The sequence below is a fragment of the Macaca nemestrina genome, chromosome 3, assembly GCF_043159975.1.
Source record: "Macaca nemestrina isolate mMacNem1 chromosome 3, mMacNem.hap1, whole genome shotgun sequence".
In the NCBI taxonomy this organism is placed as follows: domain Eukaryota; kingdom Metazoa; phylum Chordata; class Mammalia; order Primates; family Cercopithecidae; genus Macaca; species Macaca nemestrina.
In genome coordinates this window covers 139,497,163-139,511,851 of record NC_092127.1, presented here as the reverse complement: position 1 = coordinate 139,511,851, position 14,689 = coordinate 139,497,163, and the positions used below count along the sequence as shown (strand labels likewise).

The following is a 14,689-nucleotide window of genomic DNA, read 5'->3' as shown; positions in this document are numbered from 1 at the left end:
TTTTTAAAAACTAAATAGTGGAAAGAAACAAGGTGCTTTTTTTCAGCCTGTTTTTCATTATTTCTATTAACGACTTTTTTGGAAACTAGTATTATGTGTTGTCATTTCTGGAAGGAACTAAAACACTTATTAAATTATTATTTCATGTGACCTCATTGTATTTAAAACTCCTCCTGTGGCTTTCAGAGGCTGTTTTTGTTTTGTTTTGTTTTGTTTTTTTGAGATGGAGTTTCGCTCTTGTTGTCCAGGCCGGAGTGCAATGGCACGATCTTGGCTCACTGCAACCTTCGCCTCCCGGGTGCAAGTGATTCTCCTGCCTCAGCCTCCCGAGTAGCTGGGATTACTGGCACCCGCCACCATGCCCAGCTAATTTTGTACTTTTAGTGGAGATGGGGTTTCACTATGTTGGTCAGGCTAGTCTTGAACTCCTGACCTCAGGTTATTCACCTGCCTTGGCCTCCCAAAGTGCTGGGATTACAGGCGTAAGCCACCGCGCCCAGCCAGAGGCTGCTATTTTAAAGGATGTGTGTGATGCTTATCAATTTGCAAATGGGCAGAAACCAAGGATAAGTAGTTTGCTCTTATATGTGGGGGTGAGTGATGAGAGGAGAGAACTCTTCCTTTCAAATTTGCTGCTGAACTCAGCTCAAAAGCTCTCGCGGGCACTTAAGCAGATCAGCAACACTGCAGGGTGGCCCTGAGGTGAACATGGCTCAGTGGACTGGAAGGATCAAAATAACTTGACCCAGCTGAACTGCAATCAGGCTTCAGACACAGCTGTCCAACCTACCTCATCTTTCCTTCCCAGACCCTGTTTTGGTTTTCAGAGACATCAGTGCTGGGCAGAACCATAAATAAATCTGTCACAGGAGCATGTGTGTACCCCAGGCTTCACGGTACAAGAAAGAACAGAATGAGATGAAAATGTATAGAAGTGACGCAGGGAGGCTTCTGTGGAAAGAACCAATATACATCTTGTGGCATTCTGATTTTGGAAAGTTATTAATATTTGCTGGACTATAATGTGACATCTCACAGCTCAGCCATAGATGCTAAGGCCAGAATTACTGAGTGGTCACATCAGTCACTCCTGGCTGAATGTTCCTCAGGTAGATGGCATTTCAATTTTTTTAAAACCCTAACAAGCCCCTTAAAATATGAGAATTTGAATTTAAAAATGCAATTAAGAGGGATTTGAGAAACTGACAGCAGCAAGAGAAAGCTGGCTGTACTAAATAGCCATTTCTTTGCCAGGCAGATCTCTTCCAAAAAACCTACCAATTTCTACCAGAATAACTCACCGGGGGAGGGAGAAGAGGTGTGTTTTGTTTTAAATAACACACTAGTCTCTCAGGAGCTACTTAATTTGTAAAATCATTTATCCACTTCTCATCTGGCATAAACTGTTAGCTCACCCTGTGTGAGATGCTATTTATAAGAGTTCTTCCTCCAAACATAGCTTCGCAGACCCTTCCTCCCACCTCATCCTCTGCAGAAAGGTCCTGCTGGACCCTTCCCCACTTCCTGCCTGCAGCAGGATGAACACTGGACAAGGAGGCAGGAGGATCTGACATAAAATTCGGCATCAGGCAAGTCACTTGACCTTCTGTGTCTCAGTTATCCACAGCAAGAAGAAAATAACGCCTGCTGAAAACTAATAATAATGTCAGCTCTTTCTCTGTGCCAGACACCATTTAAGTGTTTCACTATTCAATTACTACTTGCAACAACCCGCTGAGACAGGTATTATTATTATCCCCATTTACTGATGAGGAAAGTGAGGAGGATAGAGGTTATTTAACTTGTTCAAGGCCACACAGCTGGTAAGTGACAGAGCCAGGCTTAAATGCAGATCATCTGGCTTTCATCACTATATTAAAATAGCTCATAAGAATACTATGAGGCTCACACAAGGCTGGCGGAAATCACAACATATGATATTAGTTTCAAAAGAAGTCATAATAGAAATAAAGCCCTGAGGATAAAAAGAAAAGCCTTGTTTCTTTCCACTATTGAGTTTTTCAAAAGCATTTTCTAGAAATTCGACTTCTCGAGACATGAATGTTGAAATGGATGCCAGAAGTTTGAAGAGTTGAAGGCTGATGCAATCACTTTGGAAAATATGAAAGTATTATACACATTCTAATTATTTTTTGTGCAGTCGTAAGATTAGACAACAATTTGAAGATAACACACCACTCATATTAGATAGATGTCTGTAGGGGGAATACACCTTCCCCTGACAAGACCACGTCACCAGTAACATCACTCTACACACACAGTTGGCCTCTGTGTGTCTCCGTCTTAAGAGTAATTAGGACTACTAGCCAAGTGGTTGGGATTCAGGAATAGAGTGAAATTCAGCTTAGCTTGTAAAAACTAGGATGAGATAAAGCCATTTCTACCATATAGGCTTTGCTGGTATCTTTCTTTCTTTAGTCTTAAAAGGAAGGATGCAGGCTGCAGCAGCCATTTCTGCTTTCTTTAGCTGAATTTCACCCTCAGTGAGGCAGAGGCAGTTTCTGTCCTAGTGACAGCAACTGGATCACAGCTCCATCCCATGTTGTGTAACCTCATTAAAGCAGAAGGATCACAGGGACCTGGCTGCCATTTCAGATGTTCTCCAGCACATTCTCTATCAACAATGGTTCTTTACCATTTCCTCTCAGGAAGGCTTATGGCCAGAAAGCCACCCAATCTACTCAAGGTCTCTTGGTTGCAGTTAGCAGGGATCTTTGATAACCCACTAGAAACAATACTAAATTTCTTCAAATTTAACTAAACTCATCATCTCCTCTCCCCCGAATGGCCTCCCACTTTTCCGTTTGAGTTCTGACAGTTAGCTAGGCCTGGGGCTTGCGAGTCACCCTTGACTCTTTCTCTTTCCCATTTTCCGCATCTAATCTGTCACTAGGTTCTGCCCATCTTACTCCTACTCTTTTTTTAATGGCCCTGTTTCTCACTGATCCTACTGCACTGGCCCTGAGACCCATATCACTACTTTCCCAGAGGGCTATGAGACCCCACGTCCACCCTCCTCCTGTCCTCCTCCACACGCAGCTGCCAGAGTGACTTCTCTAAAATGTCCCTCTGTCACAAACCCTGGGGCTGTGGGGGCCAAGACAGCACCAGCCCACTGCAGCCTTTCCTACTTATCACAATTAAAATCTCTAGATTCTGAAGAGGACTCTGAAAAGTTCACCATAGCAGTGATGGGGGAAGGCAGTCAAGCCTGAAGTGCAACCCATAATGGGGGTGAGTGAGTTTCCTGTTTTCTGTCCTTGATGTTGTAGCTCTGACCCAAGGACAGGCCCAGTGCAGAGCTGCTCAGAGGCTACAGTAGCAAAAACCCTGCCTTTAAAGCCAGAGGTCTAGGAAAGGGGCCTCTGTGAGCTAGAGTGTGGAGGAAATCCTGTCCTTTTCCAACCCGCTCTCTTTTCTCTTTTCTCCCAGCTCTGTCCCCAAGGGTGGCTGCACTCAGAGCTGCACTGCACAGCGGGGCACAGGTTCTCGAACCCCAAGAGAAAACTCTTCCCTCTGGCCAGAGGAACTGGGAAAATGAGACCCTGTTGTCCAAAGACTGTGAGGAGAATCCCCATTATCCTTCCCTCTTTTCCAGTGAGGGTGGTCCCGGTCATGCAGAACTGCACAGCAGCACAGAACACCAGGAGAGCCTCTCTCTCCAGCCAGAGAGTGTGGGGCTAACACTGGACAGGAGAGAGCTGAGAAACAAGATGCTCTCATTTTGTGCAGGAGCAGACACAAGTCCTCGGCACAGTTTCAGTCTACACGTTTGTGGTTATAGCCACAGCAGCACAGCAAAGGCTTTGAGAAATGACACTCGAGTCTCAGACTAACCTCTGCAAGAGGCACACGTGGGACAGACTGGTACAATATAGCAATGGCCCTGAAAATGGAATTGACATTGGAACTACCACCCAAGGGTAATACAGAACCTGCGGGCTAAACTTAACTAGGTTGACTGCCTCCTAAAACTAAAGCATAACAAAAAGAAATTCTCTAAAGGATTCTAACAGAACTCAGTCTCACAGCATAATATTCAAAATGTTCAAAATACGATACAAAAATTGCCCAGTATACAAAGAACCAGTGAAATGGTGACCAATTCTCAGGGGAAAAGGCAATGAACAGATGCTAATGCTGAGATAACCCAGATGTTGCCCAGGCTGGAGCTCAGTGGCGTAATCAGAGCTCACTGCAGCCTCGCCCCCCCAGGCTCAGGTGATCCTCCCACCTCAGCATCCCGGGTAGCTGGGATTACAGGCACGTACCACCACCCCTGGCTAAGAAATATAAACTATTTTTTTTTTTTTTTGAGACGGAGTCTCGCTCTGCCGCCCAGGCTGGAGTGCAGTGGCCGGATCTCAGCTCACTGCAAGCTCCGCCTCCTGCGTTTACACCATTCTCCTGGCTCAGCCTCCCGAGTAGCTGGGACTACAGGCGCCCGCCATCTCGCCCGGCTAGTTTTTTGTATTTTTTTTAGTAGAGACGGGGTTTCACGGGGTTATCCAGGATGGTCTCGATTTCCTGACCTCGTGATCCGCCCGTCTCGGCCTCCCAAAGTGCTGGGATTACAGGCTTGAGCCACCGCGCCCGGCCTAGAAACTATTTTTTAAATGTAAATTTTAGAACTGAAAACTATAATATTTGAAATTAAAAAAAAAAATAACTGGCAGAATGGAGATAGGTAAGTCAGTGAACTTGAAAACAGACCAATAGAAATTATGCATTCTGAAGGACTGAAAGAAAACAGATAAAAAAAAAAAAAATGAACGGAGCTTGTGGGACATGAACCGTCATTGAAATACTGTGTCACTAGTCACTAAAGTCCTGGAGGGAGAAGGGAAAGAGATTAATGCATTAAGAATATTTGAAGACAGAATGGCTGAAAACTTCCAGAGTTTTGTGAAAGACATAGATTTACAGAATCAAGAGGCTCAGCAAACCCCAAATACGATCAACTCAAAACTAAGTCCATCCACATCATAATCAAAATGCTAAAGACTAAAGAGAGTGGCCAGAGGAAAACAACACATTGAATACAGGAGGAGCCAATATTTAAAGGACTGCATTTTTCATTAGAAACCATGGAAGCAAGAGGAAAGTGAACATTTGTTAAGTACTGAAAGAAAAGAGTCAACCCAGAATTCCACATCCAGGGAAACTGTCCTTCAAGGGTGACAGTAGAATAAAGACATTCCTAGACGGAGAAAACTAAAAGAATGTGTTATCAGCAGACCTATTCTAAAATAAATACTGAAAGGAAGACAGACCAGAGGGAGAGCTGGAACTTCAGGAATGAAGGAAGAGCAGCAGGAATGAGCAGCTGAGAACCAGTGATCTCCTGAGAAAAGCTGACTCAGAGGACAACAGATTCCTTTTGCCTTTTGAAACATTCCTCTAAGTTTCTGAAGCCAAAGCCTGTTGGCCTTCAGAATAGGGAATCATGTGATCGGTTTAAGTAGAATTTTGCTTAATAATAAGGCAGGCTTTAGTGAAAAAATTGACAGCTCTGATTATTTGCACTGTCTTTAGTTTTATGTGTATCAGAAGTTCAGACAATGAAAGCTTCATATTTTAACTGATACTTACATTTACTTGGAATATTATTCATCATCTAGGATATATAAATAGAAATATCAAAGTAAAACTAAAGTGTTATTTTTAATTTATAAAATAGTTATTAGTAAACCAAGACTCTAGTTCCTAGCCTAGATATATATCTTAGGTTATTAATAACTTTAAATATTAAATAACAAATTATTACTTTGCAAAAGTTGGTCAAAGGCTACATTCTACCTCAAAATAATATTGGAGAATGGATATTGACCAAGTTTAATTTTTCTAAACCATCATTAGAAAAGCTTTTTGTATTTCAGGAAGAAAACTGTATTTTGCTGAATATATTAACAGATGCTTTCAACAACATCACTTATTTAAAACTTTGTGTTTCCAAACCAGATATGTAAATGTAAGCGATACTGATGAAAATTCAATTACACATTTATAAACTACAAGTTTATACTTGTAGTATTACAACAAACTAAATCTCAAAGCGTTCTCCATTGTCATATGATAAAATCCGAACTTCAGCATTTCACACAAAGCCCTACATGACCTTATGACCTGCTGGCTCTTGTGAACCCTTCCAGCCTCATCTCGAACTGTTTGTGGCCCTCCTTTGTTATTTTCTAAATTTGGTTATTTTTTTTTTTTTTTTGAGACAGTGTCTCACTCTGTCACTGAGGCTGGATTGGAGTGGCACAATCTTGGTTCACTGCAGCCTCTGCCTGTTGGGCTCAAGCGATTCTCCCCTCAGCCTCCCAAGTAGCTGGGACCACAGGTATATGCCATCATGCTCAGCTAATTTTTTTTTTTTTTGAGACGGAGTCTCGCTCTGTCACCCAGGCTGGAGTGCAGTGGCCAGATCTCAGCTCACTGCAAGCTCCGCCTCCCGGGTTCCCGCCATTCTCCTGCCTCAGCCTCCCGAGTAGCTGGGACCACAGGCGCCGCCACCTCGCCCGGCTAATTTTTTGTGTTTTTAGTAGAGACGGGGTTTCGCCGTGTTAGCCAGGATGGTCTCAATCTCCTGACCTAGTGATCCGCCCGTCTCGGCCTCCCAAAGTGCTGGGATTACAGGCTTGAGCCACCGCGCCCGGCCGCTCAGCTAATTTTTTAATTTTTTTTTTGAGACGGAGTCTCGCTCTGTCACCAGGATGGAGTGCAGTGGCATGATCTCAGCTCACTGCAACCTCTGCCTCCTGGATTCAAGCAATTTTCCTGCCTTAGCCTTCCGAGTAGCTGGGATTACAGGCATGCACCAACACACCTGGCTAATTTTTTATATTTTTGATAGAGACAGGATTTCACTATATTGCTCAGGCTGGTCTTTAACTCCTGGGCTCCAGAAATCCTCCTGCCTTGGCCTCCCAAAGCGTTGGGATTACAGGCATGAGCCACTGTGCCTGGCCTAAATTTGGTGATTTTTTATTTAATCCTGAGCCCTTGTTACATTCCAAAATATCAAACTACTTGAAGCACCCTTCTTTACCATACACATTCTATGCTTTTTCGTATCTTTCAGTTTCTCCCTACGCTTCTCCTTTTGTCCCAAATGCCCTTTTTCTTCTGACTCCCGTCGATACATTCTTCAATGCTGATCTCAGGTTTTATCTTCCTGGAGGAGGTAAAACCTGACTCTACTCTCTTAAGTTAGGAACTGCTCCTTTGGGCTCCCCCAGCACAGTCCATGTGTCTGTCAGAAGATCAATAATGTATACTAAAATAATCTACCTCCCTTGCCAGTCCAGAGTTCCAGGAGAGCAGACACAGTGTCTTATTCATGTTTGTATGCCCAAGGCAGAGCACAGTGTCTGAAACAGAGAAGGCGTGTTCTCAGTAAGTGTTTATGAGCCTAACATTTTACACTCACAAAGTGATGCAAACCCTCAGGCCACTTGCAGCCCTAGAAGACAGGATTGAAGGAAGAAGGAACCAAAGGAAATTCTAACTGGACGTGGAGGCCTCATTAACTAAATAGCCTTTTCTCATCTTTCTTTTTCCCTGAAGAGCCAGATAAGCCCATGGGGCAAGTGGATATCATCCCCCTGGTGCTGTGGGCAATATTTTCCACAGTGAAGAGAGAAAACAAATGTGAGCTGTTCTTCCTTGTAAGAGTCTGATTTAGGAAAGTGCCTAGCCTTGTTGGCAATAAGGCACCTTCTCACTGAATATCTTAACACAAAAGATATCAGATGCCATCAATATTTGCATACTTACATGACATTGCCTTTAACACTTCTCTAATAAGATATGATATGCTCTTACACCCTGCAGCTTAAAAAGCACATTAATATCCATCAGTTAATTGGACCCCACAACTATTATGTGAGAGATCATTACCACTTCCATTTTATAAAGAAAAAAGGGTCAAGAAAGGTCAAGCTAGTTGCTTAACTTCCAGATTTTTTTTTTCTTCTGAATTCTAATCCCATGATATCCCATCCAAGTACTAACCAGGCCCGACCCTGGTCACCTTCTGAGATCAGATGTGTTCAGGATAGCAAGGCCATAGACTCTAATCCTAGAACCTTTCCACAGTGGCCTTCTGGATATTTTTCTTCAGTTAAACGGTAAAATTCAACTTGGGAGTTTTGCACTTTATAACTTCATGAAATAAATGTTTATTGAGCATGTGCTAGGTGCCAGGCCCTGGTTATGTGGCTGTGACATTTCCTCTCCCTAGGATCCCTTTCACCCTGAGTGGGGTTTTGTCTTCCGAAGCCCGTGACTCCTCAAAAAGGCACTCCAAATGACTCAAAACTCCTCAGTCCTCAAGTCACAGACACTGCTGTTCTCATATTTTTGGTTTAAAATGGGTTTTAACTGGTTTTAATCTCAAACTCTAGCTCTGGTTAGTTATACCCAGAGAACCTCCAGTTTAGCTCAGTTCCCAGGGCAGCAAGGTTTAAAGGCAGCTGACCTGGGAGCAATTTTTAGCAAGCTTTAGGGTCAGAAACACATAAGGTTAGATCTGACTTTAGCATCTATTAACTGTGTGACCCCAGCCCTCTAATTCTCATTAGCATAAAATGTGGCCGTACAAGTGTCAGAGGAGTTTTGTGCAAATAAGATAGTACAGCATTGTGTTGAAAAGAAAACTAAACACATAGCCCGCACTTGGAATGAAATACATGCTACCTATTTCCCGTGAAGATGAATCAATTCTCTCTTTCTTCATATTCTCAATCTAAAAATACTTTTTGCCACATAATGCTTCGTGTGAGAGGGTGATAATTGAAAGTGATGGGAAAACAGTTAATTGGGTACACATGGACATAAATATGGGAACAACAGACACTGGGGAATAAAAGAAGGGGAGGAAGGAAAAGGGACAAAAGTTAAAAAACTACTATGGGTACTATGCTTACTACCTGGATGATGCATACAATCATACAGCAAGCCTCAGGATCATGCAATATACCTTTGTAACAAACCTGCCTATGCCCCCGATTCTAAAAAGTTAGAAAAAAAAAACCACTTAAGAATTAAGATAGGGAGGAAAAGCAATGAGTATTTGCCACACTGCAACTGTCAAGCAGGTATGCCCACAGGCAGAAAACAAAAAAATTGTGTAAAACCTTCAGTTAAAGATGCCATGGCAACCTGGTACATGTAAGGGTATATACATAGCTCTCTCTTTGGGATAAATATAGACAGACCAAAAGCCAAGTGGTCTTATTTGCAATCAGGGGACCCGTTAAATCAAGTGCTTAGCTGTGCTGGGGCAGGTACATATCAGGGGTATACAATGACAAGTCTGTACATAGGAAAACTTCGGGCTAGCAGGGAACTTGCTACTACAATGGTTGCATCAGCATGTTAGCCATGAGCCAGAGGTGCTGCAAAGATCCCTCCTGTCCAGTTACCCTCTGCTCCTCGGGTCTGTATCCTATGGTTTCATTCCAACAGACAAGACAGCTTGGGACACATTGTAGAGCAAATGAAATAAAATGACCCTAGAAAGTTTCTCCTGGAATCAGGATCACTGAAAACCACTTACATTCCAGGCTCAGAAAGAAGCAAGCAAGCTTTCCTTTGCAGCACGCATGCCCGAGCTGCATAGAGAGCTGCAAGCACAGCAGAAGGCAGCCCCTCTGGTGCTATAGAGAAAGTGGAATGGCGAGAACTTTCTCCCCTGCAGACACAGCCCAGTTTAGATCTCCATGGCATGTGGGAAGACAGCAGCAGCACCACGGTCATTTTTTAAGTGTCTAACATTTGAAATCTCTGTAGGAGTATCAAAAGCTAACAACTAGATTCCAGCCCTGCACTTTCAAGCTATTCACTGAAGTCCTGCAAAGAGGGCTGGGGAAGATATAAAAGTTAATATTACTTTTTCTCAGAAGTGTCATTTGACAATTGGCCTCCTTCCCTAAAAAAGTTTCTAGATTTTTACATTTTCCTTTTGACCATGAAACACGAAAATTACACACACCGTTGGCACTGGCCAAACAGCAGCTGAGAACAGTGTCAGGGTCCTGGTGCTGGATTAGGAGGCTAGGTACTTGGGTTCAAGTCCTGGCTATGAGACTTCTAGGAAATAATCCCTCTAAGTTTCACTTCTGTTATTTGTAAAAATGAAAAGGACAGTAGCTTACCTGCCCTGCCTACTCGCAGAAAAGCTAAGAGGAAATTGGTTAAAGTGCCATGTAAATCCAAAAAGTCTAATGATTTTGGTGCAATTTGGTGATGCGACAGGTCCTTTCCCCACCTGCCTCAAGAGGCCCAGTCACCACGCTGATTACGTGGACTTTGTCGATTTTTCTGGGGAAAGCAGAACAAGGGCATCCCATTCTTTATTTACCTTCTTTTCATTGACATCTGCCTGTTCCTCTTCCTCATTCACTTCTGCTGGCATCTCTTTGATTTTGTTCAGCAGCTCAGCCTTGGGAGCAGACACACTGTAGTAGGCAGGGCAGTTGACCAACATGCTCACTGCTTCCTTGTCTTCATTCCTGGGCCAGAAAGAGCACAAAGTACAGCCACACAGAGCATGCCAGAGGCTTTGTTTCACTGCAGACGTCAGTCCATTCAGAAGCGCGTGACAATTCTATTTAATTTCTTTCCCAGAAATTAGGATAAACTAGTAACTGTTAAGTAATGAGTGATTACTATGTACAAGGCTGTTGAAGCCAGGCAAACCTCTCTGCTTTTGTGATTCATATAAGAATGATACTGACTCTTTATTTCAGAGAAAGGCAGTGTGGAACCATGACTCAATCAATGTGAAAGTATTTTCAAGGTGCTGCACAAACCTCAGGTTTTAGGTCAATTATTTCCTATGTAATCTTTCCAGTGCCTACTATGTATTGTTGCTTGAACACACAAAAATTTTCCTTCTCAAGTATGCCTGCTATCCCATATAAGCCTAGGAAATCTGCAGTTTGCTGGTCCGCAGTGAACTAATACAAGATATAAAATCTACTCATTGATAATATAATAGGGATGTTTCAAGGCTGAAGAAAAAACTCGGAATTGAGAAACCTGCTATCTAGTGTTCTCTGTTTTACCACATTTGAGTTGCCTTTCAGCCTATAATTCATATTCTACCCACTGAATAAATGACTCTATGGAAGTAAGATTCTCTTGGAGAGGAACTTTATTCAATCTTGTGATATTATTTAACATCTAGCCCACCATTTTACTATGAAATAAGGAACCACACACACAAAACTCATCTTTACTAGTTAACTGTCCCAGTAAGCAACAATGACCACATTTAATCCAGTTAATTGAAAGACAGGGAAAAGATTTTCTAATACATTTTTGTTTTCAGATATGTCCACCGCATTACAAATGGGATTCTCTGGCATCTGACCAACCCTCACAATGGCTACTGGCCATCTCACGCCCAACAGGACAATGCTTATTTCCACCAGGAGATGGCGCATGTCTTTTATTTATTTATTTTTTAAATCCCCAGGAAGATCTCAGTGCTGCAAAAGCTACATGACCATTCTGCTTCTAAACTGATGAAGTAAACGTGTATTTTCAGTGGTAACGCTACGAAATACTTTGCTAAGGATGTTACTTTGGTCCTTCTACAGCCAGTGGTCAGAGAACAGAATGACCATACTGCAACCACCCATGGCGAACTGACTGGCACATCCACAAAAATAGTATCTTTGGGGTCCCCATAGTACCCAGTGGATTACTTTGCACATTGCAGGTGCTCAGTATGTGTTTGCTAAAGACATGACCCTGGATAAATCACTTCACCTCAATTAGTCTATTTCCCAAATCTGAAAATAAAAGCGGGGGAATGGACAAGGTGACAGGTAAGGCCTTGAATCAGAAGAGCTTCTGACAACATGACAAATAGCTTGTAAGTATCACACAGCTCTTTCCTTTCTCTCTCCTCCACAAAATGAAACGTGGTGTTCCTGTTAGTAATTTAGTTAGGATCAGTTGGAAATTTTTAAAATGCAATCCTAAATTTGGATAAAATGTTCTGTTTTTATTTAGTCTGGAAGCCACTAACTGCTGAGTCCCAGACTGTCAATCCACAAAGATTTCACTGAAAATTAAAGAGAAAATGAAAGCTACTCAATCTTTCTCATAGTAGTCTTTTAAGGAAATAAAACATGCAAGAAAATACTGCAGTAACCCAGGAGAAACGAAAAGCATCAAAAACACGAACTGCACACTGGGGCACGTGTTAGTTACGTGGCTGGTTCAAGAAGCTTCAGAAGTAGAGGCTTACGGACTGGGCCAAACCAGAGAGTGCGCACCTACTCAGACCTTTCCTGATTTTCAGGATTTGTGCCAACACCCACCTTAATGCCTCAGAGGTAAGGGTCAGTGTAATACATGAACTTATTTCTCTAGGCTCTCCTCCTTACAAAGTCCTTCCCCTCTCAGTCTTGGCAAGACGTTGGCCACGCTCACCACTTCTACTTGCTCCTTTCTCAGCACCGAGCCCTGAGGGCCTCTCTGCCAGAGCAGCTCTGATACAGAACGGACAAGTACACCTTCACTGAGCTGGGGACGCTGTGTAATTGCTGGACACAGACACAGTCATGGGGCTGTGATCAAATCCAGGTGCTATCATTCTCATGTTCAATGACCTTGGTGAGCATGGTCTTAATTCCTCTGTACTTCAGTTTCCTCATTTGTAAATGGAGATAAAATTGGTAGCTACCTCAGCAAGTTCTTGTGAAAATTAAATAATGTTGATATAAATAAATAAATACAATGCTTGACATGTGAAAAATGGGTATTAATTGCAGTTATTATCATTATTACTATTACTTTCTTTGTTGTTGCATCATCTGTCCCGCATCCTTCCTCCCAGAGCCATTCCTGCAAGACTGAGATAAAAATGGCACTCTTGGGTCAGGAGCTGTGGAAGTGGGAAAACATCAGGCAACAAGTCCTAGACTTATCATCATCCCCATGGAAGGAGTTCGATTGTAAGTCGCTCTGAAGACATCACCAGGGACTTACCTCTTGCCTTCACATCCTGAAGAGCTGACAGTTCTCTGTATGGCCTTCCTCTTTACGCTGTTTTCCTTCAGCAAGTTCACATCTCGGGGAAACAAACCTTCCATCAGGTCCATTGTTGTCTTCAGCCTGGAATCTGGATCCAAAATGTCTGCCAGAGATTTGTCTTGGTGGACAATTTCCTTGGCCAGAGCCTCTGTTCTAATGTCTTCTGAGCTCTTCTGAGGATCAGAATTGACTTTCTTTTCTAAACCCTGAGTTCCATTGACTGGATCATGGGTGAGGCTTTGAGTCCGGATGGGTGCTGGCTGCCCACCAAGAGACCCAGCAAGTTGGGGGTGAACACTCATGAAGGAGGGTGGTGTGGACTCAGCCTCTGAACCCTTGATAGAAGTTTGGAGTCTGGAAGCCAGTGTCTGACTACCTACCACATGGGCTGCACCAGGCATGTGCCTTTCCCTTGCAATTGTCACTTTCGAAAGTTTGTTGGAGCTGCCAGGGATATTAAAAAAAGAGAGAGAGAGAAAGAGAGAGTGATAAGAGAAGGGTGATGATAAGAGGGTGGAGGAAGACTGAGGGAGAAGCTTTCCACATCAGGGTTGTAGCTTTCCACATCTTCCACATTTTCTACATCTTACTGATAGAGCTAATGTTAAAGAATATGGCTTCTGATTGTAAGTAGGTCTCCTGATACCGAACCCCCAAATTAAAAACATTTACCTACCTAGTCACAGTTCATGCTAGACACACAAACATACATAGATATATACATAGGAGTGGGGTGAGACAGTCACATTTCTGAGGTCAACCCCGTCTTTTGAAAACCACAGCACTCTAAAGGGCCTCCTGAGCCCAGCAGCTGGTCAGGAGGTTGTCATCTCCTGAGGAAGATGGAATAGGAATTCAGTTTGGGTGAATGTTGCTGTTAGATTCCAGAGATTTCTGAAAGGTCTAGGTTAAATTAACAGGGGGTAGTGGTAATAAGTCACTCTTGCGGTGTTTAAAGAAAGCCACTCCAAAGGTGCTGTCAGGCAATGTGTTTTTTTGGTGTTTTGAGAGATCACTTGTTCTAGGGACTATGTGTTGGGGAATGCTGCTTTCTCATTCTCCTAGCTTCCAAGAGGTTTTCCCTAAACATTACTGACCTTGAGCCCTACTCTTTATTCCTATGGACATGGAGTGATTTTGGAAAGAGAAGCTCAGCATTCACATCCCAGTCTCTTCTCTTTCGAGACTGAGGCTGCCTCACGGCTGTGTATAGTAATATCTATGTGTATTTGTGTGTCTAGTATGACCTTTGATGAAGTAGGTAAACCTGTTTAACTTGGGGGTTCAGTATCAAGGGACCCACTTACAATCTGAAGCCATATTCTTTCATGTTAGCTCTGTCAGTAACAAAAGTGATGTTTTTGTCTTCTATATGCTCTCCTCTTTTGTCTTATTTCCTAACTGATTCAGAACTCGGCCAGGGAGGAGGACCGCCTGAGCCTATCCTGTCCCCAGAAGTGAAATGTGCCCCTTGGGTTCCAGCTTTCGTTTCTGCCACCCTGACTCCTCGGTACCCAATGACACTGGTCCAACTACCTCCTGAGGCAAACAGATGAATACTGTCCTGAGCTGAGCTGTATAGAAACATCTCCATGCCAGGTCTCTTCTGTGGCCA

At 43.1% G+C, this 14,689-nt stretch overlaps 1 protein-coding gene across 10 annotated transcripts in view; it reads right to left on the bottom strand.

Annotated features, from left to right (window-relative positions):
* The window catches only part of LOC105477254 (shroom family member 3), a 356,760-nt gene that overhangs the window by 17,429 nt on the left and 324,642 nt on the right, over positions 1–14,689 (bottom strand). For all 10 annotated transcript variants that reach the window (XR_011621253.1, XM_071093527.1, XM_071093529.1 and 7 more), the window contains 2 exons: positions 13,030–13,518; positions 10,388–10,538 (listed from right to left, as the gene is read on the bottom strand). Coding sequence is in view for 9 of the 10 variants with exons in the window: in XM_071093527.1 (XP_070949628.1) it covers positions 10,388–10,538; positions 13,030–13,518 (640 nt within the window). In the remaining variant the exon portion in view is untranslated. The remainder of the gene's footprint in view (positions 1–10,387; positions 10,539–13,029; positions 13,519–14,689) is intronic.